This window comes from Panthera onca, chromosome D3 (assembly GCF_046562875.1).
Source record: "Panthera onca isolate mPanOnc1 chromosome D3, mPanOnc1 haplotype 2, whole genome shotgun sequence".
Lineage (NCBI taxonomy): Eukaryota > Metazoa > Chordata > Mammalia > Carnivora > Felidae > Panthera > Panthera onca.
This window is the reverse complement of record NC_138350.1, coordinates 92,628,770-92,649,978: the sequence shown is the minus strand read 5'-3', so window position 1 is coordinate 92,649,978 and position 21,209 is coordinate 92,628,770. Positions and strand designations below refer to the sequence as shown.

Below are 21,209 nucleotides of genomic sequence, written 5' to 3'. Positions count from 1 at the left end.
AGCTAGCTGAAGGAAGGAAAAAATAAAGATGAGAACAGAGACAAATGAAATAAATAACAGAAAAACAATTTAAAAAATGAATGAAAGCTGGGGCGCCTGAGTGGCTCAGTCAGTTAAGTGTCTGACTTTGGCTCAGGTCATGATCTCGTGGTTCATGAGTTCAAGCCCCACGTCGGGTTTTGTGCTAATAGCTCAGAGCCTGGAACCTGCTTTGGATTCTGTGTCTCCCTCTCTATCTGCCCCTCCTCTGCGCACTCTCTCTCTCTCTCTCAAAAATAAATAAACGTTAAAAAAATTTGTTTTAAATAAAAAAATTCAAAAAAATGAATGAAACCACAAGTTGGTTCTTTGAAAACATCAACAAAATTGGCAAACCCTTAGCTAGGTGGACTAAGAAAAAAAGAAGACTACTCAAATTACTGAAATCAGAAACCAAGGTGGGGACACCGCTACAATTCTACGTTAATAAAATGATTATAAGAGAATACATTAGCACCTGTGTGCCAAGAAATTTGATGAAATGTGTGAATTTCTAGAAACACAAAACCTCCCAACACTAATCATGAATAGAAAATGAGAAGAGACCTATATCTAGTTAAAAGACTGAATCAATAATAAAAAATCTGATACAGAAACACCCTGGATCCAATGACTTCACTGGTGAAATATACCAAAAATTTAAAGAAAAAGTAATTTCCATCCTTCTCCAACTATTCCAAAACATTAATGAGGAGGGACATCTCCTAACTCACTCTATAAACCCAGTGCAACCTTGGTACCAAAGCCAGACAGAGACATGACAAGAATAATAAACTAGAGATCAATATCCTTTATGGTCACTAATGCAATAATCTTGTAATACTAGCAAATAGAATTTAGCAAAATATTAAAAGGATTATACAGTATGACCAAGCAGAATGCAAGGTTGGTTCAAAATATAAGCCAATCAATGTCATACCTTACATTAACAGAATGAAGAAAAAAAATCCCCATGAACATCCCAACTGATGAAGAAAAAGCACCTATTCAATACCCTTTTATGATTAAAAAAAAAAATGAATTCAACAAACTAGGAAGAGAAGGGAACTACCTCAACATAAATAAAAGCCATATTAAGGGCATTTGTTGGGATGAGCATGGGTGTTACATGTAGGTGCTGAATCACTGGGTCCTACTCCTGAAACCAATACTGCACCGTATGTTAATTAATTATACTTGAATTTATACAAATTTAAAAAATAAAAATAAAAGCCATACATGAAAAGGCCACAGAGACTATCATCCCAGGTGGTAAAAGACTGAAACCTTTTCATCAGGATGCCTACTTTCACTGTATCTATTCACTTTGGAACATAGTACTCGAAGTTCAAGCTACAGCAATTATGCAAGAAAAAGAAATAAAAGCCATATGGGTAAGAATATGTAAAATTACTTGTCTACAGATAATATGACCTTAAAAGTAGAAAACACTAAAGATTCCACAAGAAAACTCTTTGATTGAACAAATGAATTCGCCAAAGTAGCAGGATAACACAGTCAACACACGAAAATGACTTGCATTTATATACACTAACAGTGAACAATCTGTAAAGTGAATTATAAAAACGATTCCTCCTAGCACCAAAAATAATAAAATATTTAGAAACTAACTTGAAAGACCTATAAAATAAAAATTACAAAACGGCTGAAACAATGTAAACAAGACATAAATCAATGGAAACACATCCCACGTCCATGGATTGGAAGACAATATTGTGAAAATGTCAATACTACCCAAAGTGATCTATAGATTCAATGCAATCCCTCATCAAAATCCCAATGACCTTTTTTTTGCAGAAATAGAAAAAACCCTCCAAAAATTCATATGGAACCCCAAGGGACCCCAATATCCAAAAACAATCTTGGAGGAAAAAAAAAAAAAAAGAACAAAACTGGAGGAATCACACTTTCTGATCTTGAAACTTACTACAAAGCTACAGTAATCGTAACGCTGTGGTGCTGCCATAAAGACAAACACGAAGACCAATGGAATACAATGAACCCTTGCATATACGGATAAATAATTCTTGGTGAGGGTACCAAGACTTTACACTGGGGAAAAGAGTCTTCCAACAAATGATGCTGGGAAAACTGGATATCCACTTGCCAAACAGTAGAGCCACCCTTCCCTAATACCACGTATAAAAGTAACAAAACGAATCAAAGACCTGAACGTAAGACTTACAACAACAAAAGCGTTAGAAGAAAACACAGGACAAAAGCGTCCGACTCTCGACCGATGAGGACATGATGCTGAGTGAAATAAGCCCGTCATGATTAGACAAATACTGTAGGATTCTAGTTACACGAGGCACTTAGCCAAAACCATCTCAGAGACAGAAAAGAGAATGGTGGTCGCCAAGGGCTTCAGGGAGAGGGAATTGGGAGTTAGCGTTCAGTGGGGACAGACTTTCAGTTTTACGAGATGAAAACAACACGGAGGTGGATGGTGGTGAAGGCTGCACGACACTATGAACCTACCTAACGTCACTGCATTGTACACTTAGAAACGCTTAAGATGGGGGGACGCCTGGGTGGCTCAGTCGGTTAAGCGTCCAACTCTTGATTCGGGTGCAGGTCACGATCTCGTGGTTTGTGAGTTCGAGCCCCGCACCGGGCTCTGCGCTGACAGCGCGGAGCCTGCTTGGGATTCTCTCTCCCTCTGCCCCTCCCCCGCTCGTGTGCTCTCGAGTGTGCGCTCTCTCTCTCAAAATAAAACAATTTAAAAAATGCGTCAGATGGTAAACTTTGTTATGTGTGTCTTACCTTAACAAAATGAAAAAAAAAATCACAAAAGTAATGGAAATTTAAAAACGAAATTACAAGTGGGAAGAATTACTTTAATGAATTCATTTTTTGGATATTTAACTTCAATATAAAGTAATTTAAAATTTTCACTAAACTACTACATGTTCTCATTTCTCCACAGAGCAAACTAAAATTATATCTTCTAATACGTAACTTAATAACACCACAGCACTCCTGGAAAATTGTAAAATATTATCACAGATATATTATAAATTAACGCATCGACATTTATTTAGTAGGTGTGGCCAAATAAACTCCTTGCCTGGTGCTAAGGACACGGGTTATGCTTTTCAAATGTATGTATACTCAGGGGAGAAAAAGTGTATCTGTGTTTTATTTTAAAACTGAAACATGTATGTGTCTGTCTCTGTAAAGGCAACAGTTGTGTTTAATTTCTCCTTAATATTATTATCACACCAGAGACTTTCCATCGAACCAAATCTCAAGTTGAAGCTGCACGTTAGCAATGACCACGCGTGGCTGTCAAGCACAGCCACGCGCCACAGTCACGGCAGCAGTAATGCACGCTCCAGTTATCTTTATATTTTCGCGTTTATGTTCAAAACCTAAAATAACTGTCTAAAATCTGGGACCTTTTCCCCTTAATCTGAGTCCCCGTCTATAAAGTATTGTAACTTTGGCTATGGAACATTCCAGAATAGGGAGTTACAGAAGTCCACAGCCTTGCACCCAGAAGTTCCGCGGGGAAGATGTCCAGGGTGGTGGCCAACTGCCTGTACGTCTCCAAGAAGTGACAGGTCCTCCGCCATCCTGAGCGCTGTGTGTCTCCCTTACATAATGCCACTCTCTGTAGAAGTGCTTTCTATTAAAAATTGATAATCTGCTGTAGGGATATATACCTTAAGATCACAAAGAAATCAAAATTATTTGGGAAGGAGGAAAGAAATTAAAATTGTCAAAGGGGCGCCTGGGTGGCTCAGTCGGTTAAGCGTCCGACTTTGGCTCAGGTCATGATCTCGTGGTCCGTGAGTTCGAGCCCCGCGTCGGGCTCTGTGCCGACAGCTCAGAGCCTGGAGCCTTTTTCGGATTCCGAGTGTCCCTCTCTCTCTGCCCCTCCCCCACTCATACTCTGTCTCTCTCTCTCTCTCTCTCTCTCTCAAAAAACAAACAAACAAACAAAATGAATGTAAGAAACAGAGGTTTATGCTCCTGGTGTTTTCCTTCTATTCACTCATCAAACCATTTCGAAGTGATATAAATTCTGGCCATTTTGCTAATTACATGGAATATCCTTTCTAGATATTTGGTTCTCTAATATAACTGATCCTCTGATTTATTCGTGAGGCACAAAATCTAAACCAACCTGACAGTTCCCAGAATATGTCCCCTAGAACTGCAAACATCTGTCAGGTGACATACCGGGACTTAAATTTAGTCCAGGGACGGGGCTCCACCCACAGGTGCCTCGCAGGCACGCGACAGCAACACCAGCAGCCGGTCGGCCTCCTCGATCCGAGCACTGCGTTCAGTGTCTCCCCTCACTGCTTTACGTCACCCTAAGAAGAAAGCCACCCCCGGAGACAGAAGTTTTCTCAGCCTCCAGACCCGGATGCCGTGCAGGGTTCAGAACACGGGTGGCTGCCGTTCCTTAACAACCCACTCGTTTCAAGAGCCGAGGCGGGCATTTAATGCTGCCTCAGTTACACCCCGTGTGAAGAGGAGAGTTCATTCGATTCATTCAAACACGTGGGGTGTCTAAGCAGAGCCCACGCTCGGGTGAGACACCGCAGCCTGGGGTTCTTACGACGCCTAAGCATATTCCAGCCCTGTGCCTCGGGGACTCCAAGGCCCCTGCTTGTTTCTCCCACAGGAAAGTGCCAGGCTGCCACGTGGGCCCGTTTTTACAAGCAGCGTAGCCGTTCCAAGTAGAGATGACCATTGCCTGAGAAATGAATAGCCCAAGAAAACGGAGTTTTGCCTTGGGCCTTCATGATTTTACAGAAAGAGCATCAACTTTCAAAAGAGAACTAGGTGGCGTCTATGCATCAACTGTTTCGTACTTGAATCTGTAACTGAACTGAAAGGACTGACTTCCGATCCATTCAGAGATGGTCTCAGAATGCGACTCTGACAGACACCGTCAGACAGAAAACTCTGTTAGTCTCATTCCTGCTTCCCAAATATGGTCCACATAGCACATCTTTAAATTATGTGTTCATCTGGGCATTTCAGCCACAACCTAGCAAACTGAGCCTATAACTTGGGTCAATCCTGCCAAGTGCTGCCTCGCACACTTATCGTTTAAGGTGTGAAACGAACGAACACTTTTTAATATGAACTCTGACTCACTTCCACTGCCTCGTGGCAATTGCTATGCTTATCTAGGCAACCACGGTGGTGACCCTGACCTTCCGAGCACGGAGCAGGCGTCCCCGTGGGTCCAGGAAGTGACTAAGTCAGACAGCAAAGGAACGCGGAGCCCCTCCCCCAGGCGCGCCCGTGAGGACCCTCGGCCGTCCGGCCTCTGCTGCGCGCCTCCGCTCCTCCTCCTCCAGGCCGCCCGCCTGCAGCTGCCAGTGCGCCCGCGACCGCGCAAGGACCACAGCGTGACCGCGGCGGTCTGCCACTCTTCCGGCTCCCTGATGACGACGGAAGTAGGTTTAAGCATGCGTGCCGCTGCCGGTCGCCTGGTACGGTGTCCCCCGCTGCGTCAGACCCGAGAGGAGTAAGGGCCTTAAAAACTCCACACGAACCACAGGCCATCTACCTAAACTGCAGAGAAAGGTTCTGCGCCATTCCGTTTCGGGAGTTTAAGCCGGCTCTTCCTCTACGTTTCCTCGACTATCTAATCATGTGAACGCATCAGTCTCTTTCTCTCACAATTGTGCGTGAACAGCACGGTATCTATGCAGTTTCAATTCTGGATAACGAGGAAGGACTTTAAACTTTTTCTAATATCAAGAAAACCACTGTAAGACATAGCTCCTTACCAGTCTCACACAGGACAGAATAAACACTGGGAAGATGGGAAAGAAACGATCTCCGAGGAACTTTCTCCCCGGGTTTCTGCCTCCTTAATGTTACAGTTTGCCAAGATGAAATTTGCTTTGGGGAGGGAGAGAGCAAAAGGATACCATTTGAGGCTGTTTTTTCCGCATTTAGCAAACAACAGAAATTTGCTTTTTAGAAGGGGAGTATTTTGACTGGAAGAGACCTGAACAAGGACGTGTGCTCTGGTTCTAAGAAACTACAGCAGAAAACGTATTTATAAAGAAGCTTGAATGGTGTTAATGGCCCACAAACATTGCTACTATTTCAAAACTGGCTAGTTTTAAACTCTAAACTTCAGAGAGAATTGCTTGGTCCTGAACAATAAGCAAATCAATTGTGCCACTAATAATGACACGAATCATTTCTGTAACTCAGAATGTCACACAGTGAGCAGCTGAGGTCATCCTGACATGACTCACAATGCGACGACCAGACTCCGCGCAGGCAGCAAAGTACGTACTACATGCACTGCCCCAGGGCACGTGAATTAATTTGCTCTGATTCTTATTTAATTACTCAGGCTGATACAAAGCGTATATTGTTTCCTCTGTGTATCAGGCTCTGAAAAAGGAATCTAAGCAGGTATCACTTCTTCAAACGTTGACTTCATACTTCAGTAATTAAACTGGTGAATTCCATTTTCTGGTGGCGAAACCAGCTACTCAACACGGTTTCTTTCTTTCCTCCTTTTGGAAAGACGCACACAAAAATGACAATTTTTCTCCTTAAACAACCCAGAACGTGACGACGTATCTGAACGGAGTGAAACAAAATCTTGTTGGAAACACCCAAAGGAGACCGCGGAAGGCAGGTGGTTGAACCACGCGTATCAAGAACGTGCCAGAATTCACACGAAGTACATGTAACTTGGGTGAACCGTGGCCTTGATGAAGTCAAAACCCCGAGACCAACCGCCCGTGTGGCGCCCTGGCTCTGGGGCAGACCCTGCCATTCTGGACACTTCTCCTTACAGAAAACTGCAGTTTGCAGTCTTTTCCTTCTCCCAGGCGTGCGGCCTGATCGGTCCGGGGAGGCCGGGGGGACATAAATGCACGTGACTGCCTGGGATCTTTTACAAGCACCAATGTCATCCTCTCTAAGCTGGAAATCCTGAAACGGCCTCTTCCTTCTTTCGACCAGACCTTGGGGATGGAACCTGGCTGCCCTTCCCCATCCTTCTTTCCCCCACCCCGCACGCTCACTAGCGCACACCCACGCTCAGTCACACACTCCGCCACGCACCGCGTGAACTGCGCTTTGCAGCCTGGTCGTGTTCGGCCACACTCTCGCACACTCGCACGGAAGTCGGTGTGATTCCACACATCGTCTAGCAGACACTTCCAGCTCTTAGCAAGCGGTAAGCAAGACAAAGCTGGGAACCAGGAAGGAAGACGGCAAATAATTTTCCAAAATATTAACAGTGGCTAAGCTAATAACTCTTAATTTATTGTACTAATGAAGCCCTTTCGTCAGGCTTTTTCTCACATGTGCCAACTCGTCTTTAACTAGAAGTGCTTTTTTCCATAAATATTTTTGCAAAAACACGAAAGATCTTGGTTTTCTCCAGACCTCATTATACACTTCCTCATGTGTCTCCACCAACATTTCGAACATGCTCTTCTCACTGAAGCACATGTAATAACAAAGTTACAGAACAACGACCATCTCCCCCACAGGCACGCCTGTTTGCATTCCCATAATTTGCCCATCGTCTGACACGTAGTAAGTGCTTTCCCAACAAGGACACCTGCTCACCTGGTGTGTGACCAAGAATGAAACGAAGCTGACTGCACCAACAGAAATCTTTGTACAACAATTGCACCAATTAAAAGTAAACTCCAGTCATGTACTAAAACCCCTTAATTTTTATAAGGCATTTATAGTATCCGTGTAAGCTGCTAAATCCAAAGTTACTGAGTCGTCCAAATCCTATCAAATAACTGGGGAGAAGGGACTTCGAGATAGAGTAAAACACCTCAATACTGAAAAGGGAGTTCAATGAAACGCACGCGTCTATGTGAGCAAATGAACACGCACATGCCCATCCACACACCCGCTTACTAAAATCAGGCGACGATGTGGCTATTCTAGTGTATTAACTATAACACAGAGTCGAAGCTGAAATGGCAATTTCAGACTTCATCTTACTGACTCCTAGTATTTTCAGGGTGAAGACCTCTTCCAGAGTAAATATGCTAAACAGAAACACGCGGAGACTGGATACATGGAGATTTGAGAACTGGAAACATTCTCTAGGCTTTCCCGCTTCAGTTCAAAACTTCTGTTTTAATTCTCTGAGTACTCTTTCAAATGTAAGGTTTGCTATTTTTAACTTATATGCACAATGAATATATTTGTATTTAACAAAAGACTTAACTTACCCTGGTAAAGGTGCCTTCAAAACTGTGAATATCCAGTTGTGGCTTCTGAGCATAAACATAAGCACTGATTGAAAAAAGGTCCTGGAATACAGAATATCCGAATTAATTACACTATAATTAAATAAAGTTACATGTAAAATTTTCAATTACCAACTAACATTTGTCATGTATTGTTATCAAAAGCGACGGCCAGTTTTCCTGTATTTCGTGCGCCAACTCTATGGGTCAGGATGGAAGGGCAACTAAGAGAAATCATTCATGAGCTCAACAGAGGTGCGGCAATTTCTCTTGATTCTAACACACCGCTGCTGCTTAATGACAGGTGTGTGTCAAAAGCACGTGGGCGATACTTACACGACACCTACCGCCTGCGGCTGCCCCACGGGCCCAAGTTTAAAGGCGAAGGTATACTTCCCATCTGTATGCTTTGAAGTTTTGTCAGACCGTGTGTGAGTATTTAGGAGTTAGTGGGTACCAAAGAATTTAGTGAGATTTAAGTAAAGCTCACAATTCCGCAGAAGTTTTATAAAACAACCTAGCAAATCCTAGATTTGTTTACATGCTTTTCTTTCAGCAGCTACTGCATTTGCTATACACAACTGCTTTCCTTACAGCCATGAGCGTGGTGCATTTCTCCCATGTGCCTGAACCACATCCCCATGATCTGTATTTGTAAGACTGTACGGGAAGGCTTCAGCTATCCACACATCATAGCGACTTTCCCAGAACTGGGGTTGAAGTAGGAAAGAAATGGTTTAGGATATTCCATTCACTGGCAACACGGAAGTTTAAATAGCTAAGTCTCCAGAGATAACATCTTAAGCACCTCATTTTAAGACAATTATAAAGGTATGTCTGCTGATTTAGTTTAGTTTTTAAAACTCTCTCTGTATATAATTTTAAAGTTATAATAAGTGAAATGTACTGAAAACAAATTTCAAGTTTTTAATGGTGCATGATAGTTTTTACTGGGAGATCACAAAGGGTTTACAACACTGGAAAGTTCCTCGTCTGTTTGGACTTTGGCAAAACCAAAACCCACATGGGACTCTGACTGCACTGGGCACCAGACGGCCCAGGGGAGAGGGACCTCGTTTTTGTTCTGTGTGGTGACACCACACACCCTAAAGTGCCCAGCATATAACCGACACTATAAGACAAAACCCCAAAGCACACATCGTAAGTTTGTTACCATCTAAATGGGCTAGTCTATTTTTCACACCGAATCACGTGAACACAAATAATATTGTAGGTGGGTGAGTTATACCCACGAATGTAGATTACGTATAGCCGAGTTCTTCAGAGTAAACTAATAAAGGTCTTTTAGTTCTTGATATTTCACTTGTGTTTAAAAATATAATCTCAATTGGCTATCAAAAAGCTGGACAAGTACAACACTACACAGAAACTTAAGAAATCTGTCCTTACGACGGGCCTGAAACGTCAAGGACACAGCAACGAGGAGGCCCAGAACCCCAGCCCGCTGTGCCCCACACGCCTCGGCAGTGCCCTCACCTCTGCGTCCCCCCAGACCTAGTCTCCCTGCCGCCCTCTGAAGGCAGGCTGGCTTCCCTTTCGGTTCCGTGAGCGATCCCCTCAGCAGCAGCAGACGGCACAGGCGCCTGAGGATAACTGAAAACCCTCAACCACAGTCGAACGCACTTCTGAGTTTAAGGTGAATTCTGTAGTGGAAACGCGGGTTTGATACAACAACCCAGTGAATACGGAAACAATTCGTGGAAAAAGAGAGAACTAGCCACTCACACAGGAACACGTCAGACTCAAGCTCACTGCACAGGAAGGTAAAAGCTGTGGGCAGTGGACCTTTGACCAGGGTGGGCTTCCCGATGGGACCCCACGGAGGGAGGACGGAGGGACCCCTGCTGCGCACCTCCACCTTGCCCTCAAACTGTCCTCGGAGCAGGGCCGATGCCGGGTCTGCAGCACAGCTCTCACGGCCCGGCCGGGAAGTCGCATCATTTGAAGCCTGGACTCACAGACCCCACGCGCCTGCACCGGACTCCAAGCTGGATGTGACGCCGTCCGCCAGGGCTGTTCCGACCATGGCACGAGCAGTGCCACGCCGAATGCAGGCAGAGGCTCGCAAACACAGTCTGGAGCTGCAGCCGGTGCAAGAATTCAGACCCTTGGGAGGGATGTTAACCACAGAAACCACCTGGGCGTGGGCTGGGCCGGGGTCGCCTGAGCTGCCCACGATCAAGGGCCGGTGCTCTGGTGGGCCACGTGAAATCAAGATGCTTCTGGTACCAACGTGTGACCCCTGCCCAAGCTCCAAGGGGACGGCCCACCCCTCCTGGTGACCCCTCCACGGCCCCATCTGTCTCGGGAACATCTCACCGCTGCTGACTTGTGGTTGGCGTTCCAGATCAGCCATGGTCTGCAACAGAGGACCATGAGCCTGACCCCACTTCCCTCACCTCCCTGCACGTGCACATTAGAGTAAGGCGGTCTGATTACTAAGTGCCACTGTCCCAGAAAGGGAATGGTCTCTTCTGGGCCACTCCCCACTAAGAGATCGGGACAGAAGGGGGAGCGGGGGGCATGTAAAGGCACTGTGAAAAGGTTTGAAGATTCAGATTTCCTCTTGGCCAATTCCTGAACACAGTGTGTCTTCAGGATTAAGCTATATGAAAATATTTTCCTGGGGCGCCTGGGTGGCTCAGTCGGTTGAGCGTCCGACTTCGGCTCAGGTCATGACCTCACGGTTCGTGGGTTGGAGCCCCGCGTCGGGCTCTGTGCTGATGGCTTGGAGTCTGGAGCCTGCTTCTGATTCTGTGTCCCCCTCTCTCTCTGTCCCTCCCCTGCTCACGATCTGTCTCTCAAAAATAAATAAATGTAAAAAAAAAAAAAAAAAAGTTCCTGTAAACAATGCTTTGTGCCTCCTGCATAAAACCCTTCCGGCTCAAAGTCTGGGCGGGCGACATGAGGCCTGCAGGTGGCCCAGCAGAGGCCCTGACACCGGCCAGGAGCACGGGGGAGGGTAAGGTCACGGCTGCCGCTCACAGCTGTTGGCAGGCCCCCCTCCCGCTGCCAGAGACTGGCATTGGAGATTCAAAGGGGCTGCGGGACCGAGAGCAGCGGCTGCTGGGGTCTCCCACTCAGACGCGGTGCGAACGGTGGACTGCGTGGCTGTAGAGGCCGCGGCCAGGCCTCTCGAGGGAGCCGGCTGCTCTCCCCCCGCTGCGTGAGGTTCAAGGGCGATATGGCCGGCACTCCTCCCGGAAGGACACCACGGCCGAGGGGGTGGGCTGAGCCGAGACAGGAACACAGCCGACTCGGGAAAGGCCTGCTCGCACGCAAGGCTGGGTGGGGTCTGGCAACGTGCCTTTCAGGCAGGTCCCCACCACTCCCAGATGACAACCTCCCGAGTTCAGGAAACCCGGTTCATGCCGAACTCCTGCTTCCCTCCGGGAGTCTGGCATCTGGGCACATGCCTCCGTGAGTCCCCACTGTGCTCGCCTGATAGGGCCGTTTCACACGTGTTCTCCCAACATGCTGCTGGGGTGTGCAGCCCACCCCGCGTGAGGCCACTGGGAGGGGCTCTGGAACCCGCATGTTGCTTCCTCCAGATTCGCCCCACGAGTCCTTCAGCTGGCTGTCTGCGCCCGTGGCCTTTCGCTGGAATAAATCGTGGTCATGAGGAGGACTGTGTGCTGAGTCCTGGGGGTCCTCCTAGGGAATCATTAAAACTGGGGGTGGTCTTCCCATGTTTACAGCAGCACCATTGACAATAGCCAAAGTGTGGAAAGAGCCCAAATGTCCACCGATGGATGAATGGATATATATATATACACACACATATACAGTGGAGTATTACTCGGCAATCAAAAAGAATGAAATCTTGCCATCTGCAACTACGTGGATGGAACTGGAGGGTGTTATGCTAAGTGAAATTAGAGAAAGACAAAAATCATAGGACTTCGCTCATATGAGGACTTTAAGAGACAAAACAGATGAACATAAGGGAAGGGAAACAAAAATAATATAAAAACAGGAAGGGGAACAAAACAGAAGAGACTCATAAATATGGAGAACAAACTGAGGGTTATGGGAGGGGTCGGGGGAGGGAGGAGGGGCTAAGTGGGGGAGGGGCATTAAGGAATCTACTCCTGAAGTCACTGTTGCACTATATGCTAACGTGGATATACATTTTAAAAAATAAAAAATAAAATTAAAAGTGAAAAAAAATACCATTAAAAAAAACAACAACTGGGGGTGGTCCTGAGGCACCTGGGTGGCTCAGTCGGTTAAGCATCTGACTCTTGATTTCAGCTCAGGTCATAATCTCACAGATCGTGAGGGCGGGCCCCATGCTGGGCTCTGTGCTGACAGTGGGAGCCTGTGTGGTGTTCTCTCTCTCCCTCCCCTGCTACCCTTTCACCACTCGTGTTCACTCACTCTCAAAATAAATAAATAACCATAAAAAAATTGGGGGTGGTCTTGAAGGTCCCCCAACACAGAGAGTTTACCATTGTTTGAGTTCTGGTATTCATCTTTTGTTACCTGTTTTATTTTGGGTTTGTCTCAGAACCAACGTTTTAGCGTGGCTGCCGTATCTAGACAGAAAACCACAGACTAGCCAAAAGTGACAGAGGTCAAAGACTGGGGCAACCGCAGCAGCTGAAGAGTGATGGTGCAGACAGGGACCTGAGACAGGAGAGTGCCTCAGAGGGGCCCTGACTTCTGGCATCGTCTCATCCTGACCCCACACAACCCACACTCGGGGTGGGTTTCCAGCAGCCCCCAACCTCAGGAAAGATAGAGTTCAGAGTTCGACTTCAACCAAGTTAACTACCACTTAAAACAAAACCAAACACAAAACACAGCACTCTTCAGAAGGACATAAGTCCATCCAGAATCTCTACAACCTGTCATTAGAAATGCTGAAGAAAGAATCCAAATTTCTAGACCTATGAAGACACAAGAACACAAGGTCTGGGGGCGCCTGGGTGGCTCAGTTGGTTGAGCGTCCGACTTCAGCTCAGGTCATGTTCTCGCAGTGTATGAGTTCGAGCCCCGCGTCGGGCTCTGTGCTGACAGCTCCGAGCCTGGAGCCTGCTTCAGATTCTGTGTCTCCCTCTCTCTCTGCCCCTTCTCTGCTCATGTTCTGTCTCTCTCTGTCTCAAAAATAAATAAAAACATTAAAAAAAAAAAAAAAGAACACAACGTCTGTATTCAGCAAAGAATTCAATCAACAGACTAATTCTGGGACACCTGGGTGGCTCAGTCAGTTAAGCATCCAACTCTTGACTTCAGCTCAGGTCACGATCTCACAGTTCGTGAGAAGCACGGAGCATGCTTGGGATTCTCTTTCCCTCTCTCTCTGCCCCGCCCCCACTAGCACCCTCTCTCTCTCTCAAAATAAATAAGTAAACTTAAAAAAAAAAAAAAAAAAGGATTAATTCTGAGATGACCAGATCAGAATTAAGAGATGAGAATTTCACAGCAATTATAACATCTCAAAGACTTAAAGAAAAATATTCTCCTAAACAATAATCAATGTGAAACCAAAGCACACACACAAAAATTACATTTAAGGAAAAAGAACCAAATGGAAATTCTAGAATTAAAAAAATACGACACCTGAAATAAGTTTATTAGATGGGCTTAGCAGATTGGGGATGACAGAACAGAATCAGTGAATTCAGGGAGAGATCAAGGGATAATGACTCTGAAGACACAAAGGAAAAAGATCTAGAAAAGAATATGGTCACAGCACCACTGGCAGAATATCAAGAGGTCTAACATGCTTATGCCTGGGATCCTGGGAGGAGTGGAGAAAGAACGAAGGAAACCTATGAAGAAGTAATGACTAGAAACATGCTAAATATGTTAACAGCCCAGACAGATTAAAGAAGCTGAGAAAAACCCTACACAGATTTAAAAACAAAAAAAAAAAAAAAAAAAAAACAATAACAACAACACTAACAACAACATCAAAAAACAAAGACACGCTGCCAAAAAAACAAAGAAAGGAAAATCTCACAAATCCATAGAGAAAAATGACATATTACACACAGGAACAACGATCAAAGTAATGCTGATTTCTCATTAGAAATAATGGAAGCAGGAGACAGTGGAACAAAATATTTAAAGTGCTACAAGGAAAAACAAAGGTCAACCCAGAATTCCACATTCAGCAAAAATATCTTTTACCGAAACAGCTGAAATAAAGAGATTTCAGATCAATGAAAATGAGACTTCACTATCAGCAGACATACACTACAAGAAATATTAACAGAAGGGAACTGTTTAGGCGGCAGGGAAATGTTATGCAGTAGAAACTCAGCCTTTTGGAAGGAACGGTGAAGAACAGAAATGATAAACAGCAAAAGGAAAACAAAAATGCTGTTTTTCCACTTCATATTTCTTTAAAATACAAGGGAAACATTGGAACAGCTTACGTGCAGATATAATGCATATAAAAAGTATATGAATGCATATGAATGTAGATGAGTGCAGAAAAGGCACAATACACTTTCAGAAGAAAGGACAGGGTGAGTTCTCACACTTTATGTCAGGTGACGCAATTTTACCTTTTTACAAGACACTTTTAGTTACGTGTGTATTGCAATCTCCAGCGAGTAGGAAAAGAGAAAGAGCTGAATGAAAATCCAATAGATAAAATAAAACAATTGTAAATACATTCACCTAAACTAAAACTGAGACACGGCTGCCCGGCCCATGAGGGAGGGTCAGGAAAGGAGAGGGAGGGGGGACTGCCGGCCAAGGTCTCTGAAGAGCAGTGGTGGCCAAAGTGGTGGAAGAATCATCCTTCCACAGGAGAAGAAACAATTCTTGAACATCGTAACCGATCAGAGGGAGGGGACATAAATACCAAGACGGGTAACACTGTTCATTTATTGGTGGAAAATAGAAGGAATTTCCATTTGATGTAAGGACAGACTGTCTGCAGACAGAGGCGGGCGGACGAGAAGCCGCGAGAGGGCGGACCAGACTGAAAGCATGGACGCGGACGAGGGCGGCAGGTGATGGCAGACGGTCACGAGGGCTATGGACTTGCTTTCTGGCCTGTGGTGATGGCCTCACAGGTGCAAGTGTGTGCAGTTTCATTATGTGCAATTTACTGCCTGCTGACTTGGCCTCAACATCACAGAAAACACACACGCAAGATGACCGCAGGCAGCATAAGGACCAAGGAGAAACGACAGTCACCGAGGGGTGTTTCTCATCTCTGGCCTTCGCGCTCAGAGACACAGAACAATTCACCTTCCAGTCCTGTCTGCCTGCTTCTACTTCAGCAGTCATGTCATTCTAAGTGGTCTCACTTTCCACGTGGTCTTTTTTGGCAGCTTCTGTTCAGACTGTGGTATCCTCTCAGATTTCTTAAAATATATTAGAGATTCGTATTTACTCTCTTCTCTTCCCGGAAGACCTAGTTAAGCTAGGCTTGTCAGCTCTCCTCTCCCAGTAGGAGCCCCAACTGGCGGGCTTAAAGAAAATATTCTTGGGGCATCTAGGTGGCTCAGTCAGTTAAGCGTCTGACTTCAGCTCAGGTCATGATCTCACAGTTGGTGTGTTTGTGCCCTGCGTCGGGCTCTGTGCTGACGGCTCAGAGCCTGGAGCCTGCTTCGGATTCTGTGTCTCCCTCTCTCTGTATCCCTCCCCAACTAGTGCTCTGTTTCTCTGTCTCTCAAAAATAAATAAATGTAAAAAAAAAAAAAAAGAAAGAAAGAAAAGAAAGAAAATATTCTTTAGCAAAAAACAAGCAACAGTCTAAAATGTTACGGCTTCTTTCATTTCTAGAAAACGTATTATTTTGCTGCTTACATTTATCTCCTACTTTAATTTCAACCCAGGTGAGTGGGGAGCACACAAGTCTTCAAGCAGCCTAGAGTTACTTGAACAACAAGTGTGCAAGAACTGATTCTAATAAAAGTGGTAACCATAACAACTCCAGAGGGAGCATCCCGTTCTAAGGGCAGCAAAATCCTCCGAGAGAGCTAACTGGGAAGTGTCGGTGCACACGGCCCAGTAGGAAGTACGACAGCAACTCAGAGAAACTCACCAGAAAACGGAAGGAAGAGACGGTGTGGCGGAGACTCCTGTTAAAGACAGGACTTTCAGGCTTTCGCTGGGCACATGGCGTCACTGAAGAACCCTCCCTCCCTCCCTCACCCCTCTTTCCACCCCTTTCCAGTGTGGGGCAGAGCACAAGGAGCAGGGGTGGGTGTGTGCCGTAAGGCCCACAGGCCCTCTCCCCGCCCCTGCCCTCCCCTCCTGCTGGCGAGGCTGGAGGGGAGCAGTCACGTGGGACACAGGTGAGGGTCACATGTCAATGACGACAGAGCTGCCCTCTCAGCCTCGGACCACCGACCTCTGGGCTGGTGAGTGAGGGGGAAAAACCTCTCTCTTCTAATTTGTGGTGTATCGGTTCGGGAAGCAGAAACCACTCTAGATCTCAGGGGCAGAAAGGGATCTGCTTGCTAGATGGAATGAGACACTTCCAAACACACCCGGAGGGATGAGACTCATGACTGAACCTCCCAAAATGACTCTGAGAATGTTACCAAAACGGTCCTCCGCGGAAAACACCCTTGCAACTGCAGAGTTCAAGAGACACCCCGGAGCCGGACCCCAGGGTGAGGGGGACATGACTACACCACAGCTGCCACTTCTGCCCGCGACGCCGAGGGCGGCCCCTGCCGGTGCAGAACTGCCAACGGGGCAGAAGGAGACCCCTTCCTCTCCTGCCCTGTAACTTCTTCTGAGAGTCTGCCGAACCTGGGAAAGCTCACTCACATACCTTCATCAGGGCCTGGAAAACACGCACCGATGCATTTTCACGTTTCTAGAGAACAGAGATGCTCCGCTGGATGAAGGGTGAGCACAGCAGCTCACCACAGCGGGTCGGCTACTGCAGCTTAGAGTATACGTTAACTAATAGAAAGTTATTTTCAAGTTAATTAAGTCAAGCTGGTTTGCACAAGAAAAAACACATCGTGTCACAATTGTAGACTTAGGGAGATACGACAAGAATGCCTAGCAAGCAGCCAAGCGGCTCCTGGGAGAAGGCGCGTCTGGGAATCCTTCCTCATTTCAGCATTACGCTGTGGAAATATTTTTCAAAACATGAAGCTCGCGTACAACAGACTACCTTCTGATACATGGAGATCGAGAGCAACCCCAGCAACAATCCTCACTTCTACATGCACATGAACATTCAGAGGAATGCCTTTCATCTAGTATATTAGACATCAAATGACTGAATAATGGCACAATAATGAGAATGTCATTCGAAGCTTTTCACGATAATTTAAAAATCATTCTGAAGTTTTCAATAATGTAGGAAAGCCTCTGCTATTAGGTCAAGGGCAACATTTGTTCGCATTACTTAAAGGTCATTAAAATACATCCTTAATCATAACATGTGGTTCATTACAAATAAAATTGCCTTTCGTTCAATAAAACTAATTAAATGTAAATGGTGTTGTTTACTGCTACATAGATCTTTTGGAATAAATCAGCAAGTCATGATTTATTGTGACCTCGTTGTTGTTAATAAATCCGCCTGATCGCAAAAGCCAGAAACATGTTTCCCGAATGTGTATGGGCGCCTGAAGCACGCCTTCTAGACGCCTGTGCGGCCGCGAGAAGAGACCCTGCCTATGCAGGGCTGGCAGCACGGCTAGGGCGAAACGGCCTGTTCAAACCGTAACTGTCTGATCACATCAGGTGACCAGGGGATACGACAGAACCGGACAGGTTATTCTTGGCGGTGTCCTCAGTCCTGCAAGAAAAGCTCTAAGGTTTGCAGGGTCACTTCTTCTTAGTGTCAGGATGCTCGACTGACGGGTGTCACAAACCGTGATGACATCGCATACCCCAAATCCATCACGTTAGACACAGAAAAGTCAAAGTGAGTGGCAGTCAGGGGAAGTGTATTAATGGGGAAGCTATTAATGGAAAAACCAAATCGTCTTGCCTGAATCCATAATGAAACTAGAGCTTTTTCCCTATGAAAAAAAAATCTATACAAATATGCCAAATTATACGAAGCTACAAATTTAAACTGATTGATATACCAGAAATTCAGTTAAGCTTTCCTTTTTTCTAGGATATACTGCTTTTTGGTTTTACGGTCATAACAGAACTCCAAATGCTTTCATTTTACTACACCGTTACTTTACTTAAATGCTTAATCACACTCTCTATCAAAGTGCATCAACCATAAAATTTTAAAATTAGCATTATCTGAACCGCATGCTACAACTCTGTAACTGCCCTTGAAATGTATACCCGTGTGTCACTGATAAAAATGAGGAGCACATCCTTGTGATCTTGAGTGTAACAAAATGTCACCTCCCGTGGATCACGGCACACGGGACAGGCAAAGGTACAGATGAGGACACGATAGGATTTTACCTCCTCTCCCGACACACGACTTACACACAGAACTGCCAACGGCCAGAAGGAGAGCCCCTCCTCACCTGCCCGGCAAATTCGCGTGAGAGTCTGTTGAACCTGGGGAAGCTCACTCTCCCGAGTGCACGCGTGCACCCGTGTGCCCTTCAACCACCTACACGCCCGTGCCATCGCCCCATCACACCCTCTGCAGGGCTGGCGATTCCGCCCCGGCCTCCGTCACGGCTCATCCGCTTTCCTAGAATTCTGCGTTAACACCAGTACCCCAGGTACCCTCGTTTGTTTGCCTTACGTTTGGCTTTGCTTTCAGGCACGTTCTGTCTAATACAGGTTCTAACTTCACACTTTTCTTTCTACCTCACTTAGCAAAATTATAAGGCCACTACAAATGAGTATTTTGCGCAGGCGTTCCCAACCGTCCACGCGGATGACTCGAGAATTCTTGCGAAGGAGACTCAGCGGGCAAGACTCGGGGTGGGGCCCCCACGTGGGCCAGGCAGCAAACAGAAATCCCTCCCGGTCGGTTGGCGTTCGCGATCTGCTTCTCCCCCACTTAACCCTGGAGAGTTTACGGAGGACGCAGGCTACAAAACAAGAGGAACGCGCGACGGAGAAATAGTGACACCCGCCAAGCAATCGGCTCGAATCGCATCAGAAAGTCAACAAGCCACAAGAACATCTCGTGACAGAAACGAATCCATTCTAGCAAACAGTATGAGAAGCGTAAGCTAGATGTCCTAAGTAATAAGGTGACGGCCCAGCTGTCTTTTGCCACGTTGAAGAAAAGCACAGCAAAGCAGACAGAAAACAGGGGAGTCTGAGCGAGCCCGGGAAAAAGCTGAGAAAGGAGGAGACCGCAGGGCAAATTTCCAGGCCCCGGCCCAGCACGACCGGGCCTTTTCACAGCGCGTGACACCAAGCAACGCGTCTGACACTCCCTCTAACAACAATCCTGCAGCCACGCAGATTTCGGGATGGGATCCAACTCCCTTCTCTGTGAGGCTACGTGCAGGGAACGCCTGAAGAGGTATGACACCGCCAGTGCTAACGACAAGCATCGCTGTCCACTCACAGGCACCGAGTCGGCAAGACAGCCTTCTGATCACAACCGAGCCTCCACAAGCATAGAGGAAAACATGTTTCCATATTTAGCATGGGAAGCTTAAAATATTTACGTGGCAAAAGGCACTGTAAAGCGAGAACTCGAGAAGCAGACTGGAAGGCGACGTTGGCAACAACGCGCCTGGCCAAGGTAGGGAGCGACGGGCGCGCTGCTATGCTGACGCGGGGATGGAAAGCTCGGAGACGGAGTGAGGGCAATTTTACATGTCTGCAAAAATAGCGAGCTATTCAGTACACGGCACTGCTGCCGTTGGTCAACAAGTTGTTTCCTTAAGTCTGATTTCCCACTCGCAGCTTGACTCAAAATAAATGCTAGCAGGATAGGAGATTTGATGTGTAAAGCGGGAATCGTCTTTAAATTGCAAATAGAATCATGGAGTAGAAACATTCAAAGCATAAAACCGAAGGCAGTAACCAATTTATTTTTTTTTCACGTTTATTCATTTTTGAGAGACAGAGAGAGACAGAGCATGAGCAGGGGACGGGCAGAGAGAAAGGGAGACACAGAATCGGAAGCAGCTCCAGGCTCCGAGCCATCAGCACAGAGCCCGACACGGGGCTCGAACTCACGAACGGTGAGATCATGACCTGAGCCAAAGTCGGACGCTTAACCGACTGAGCCATCAGGTGCCTCTATAACCATTTTATTTTTAAAAACTGTTTTTATTGAAACATAACTAACATATAACATCATCCAAAGTCAAGGTATACAACATGCCAACTGGACATATTTGCCGCTGCAATAAGACTGTCACTGTAACAAGAGTGATGACCACGGCCGTGTCACGTGCGATAATCGGAATGGCAGCCGTGGTGGCCATGCCACGTGTAATAATGAGCACAACAGCCATGTCACATGTGATAATGAGCACCGTGGCCACGTCATGTGTGATGATCAGCACCGTGGCCGGGTCACATGCGATAACGAGCACCGTGGCCATGTCACGTGTGATGACCAGCACCGCGGCCGCGTCACGTGCGATAATCAGCATGGCGGCCATGTCACACATGATAACCAGCACCACGGCCATGTCACGATCAGCACCGTGGCCATGTCACGTGTGATAACGAGCACCGTGACCGTGTCACGTGTGGTCATCAGCACCAAAGCCTGTTGGATAAGTAGCCATTTTAAAAAAGAACCACTTTAAAAAAAAAGAAAGAAAAGAATCACTTTTGCATTACCAGCAGGCCACTCTACAGATACAGTAGACTTTCGAAGGGACAAAAGAAACCATAAATGAAAAACATGGACGAGACTTAAGCAGAGTGGAAACTGATGCAAATGCTTCACAAGCTGCACACAAAGACCTCTAAAAACATACAACAGAAAAAGAGGCAGATATCACAGCACAAACTTATAAAAGATAAACATAAATTTGAACAAAATGCCATTTCCAGTCATCAGATGGGAGAAGACAGGTCAACCGACGGACGGAT

General features: G+C 46.1%; 1 protein-coding gene across 10 annotated transcripts in view; it reads right to left on the bottom strand.

The window, feature by feature from the left end:
- ATP9B (ATPase phospholipid transporting 9B) overlaps window positions 1-21,209 on the bottom strand; it is a 254,753-nt gene that overhangs the window by 133,332 nt on the left and 100,212 nt on the right. For 9 of the 10 annotated variants that reach the window (XM_060611868.3, XM_078435112.2, XM_078435111.2 and 6 more), the window contains one exon: window positions 8,241-8,321. The exons of the other annotated variant lie outside the window; for it this stretch is intronic. In XM_060611868.3, the coding sequence (XP_060467851.1) occupies window positions 8,241-8,321 (81 nt within the window). The remainder of the gene's footprint in view (window positions 1-8,240; window positions 8,322-21,209) is intronic. 10 annotated transcript variants of the gene reach the window in all.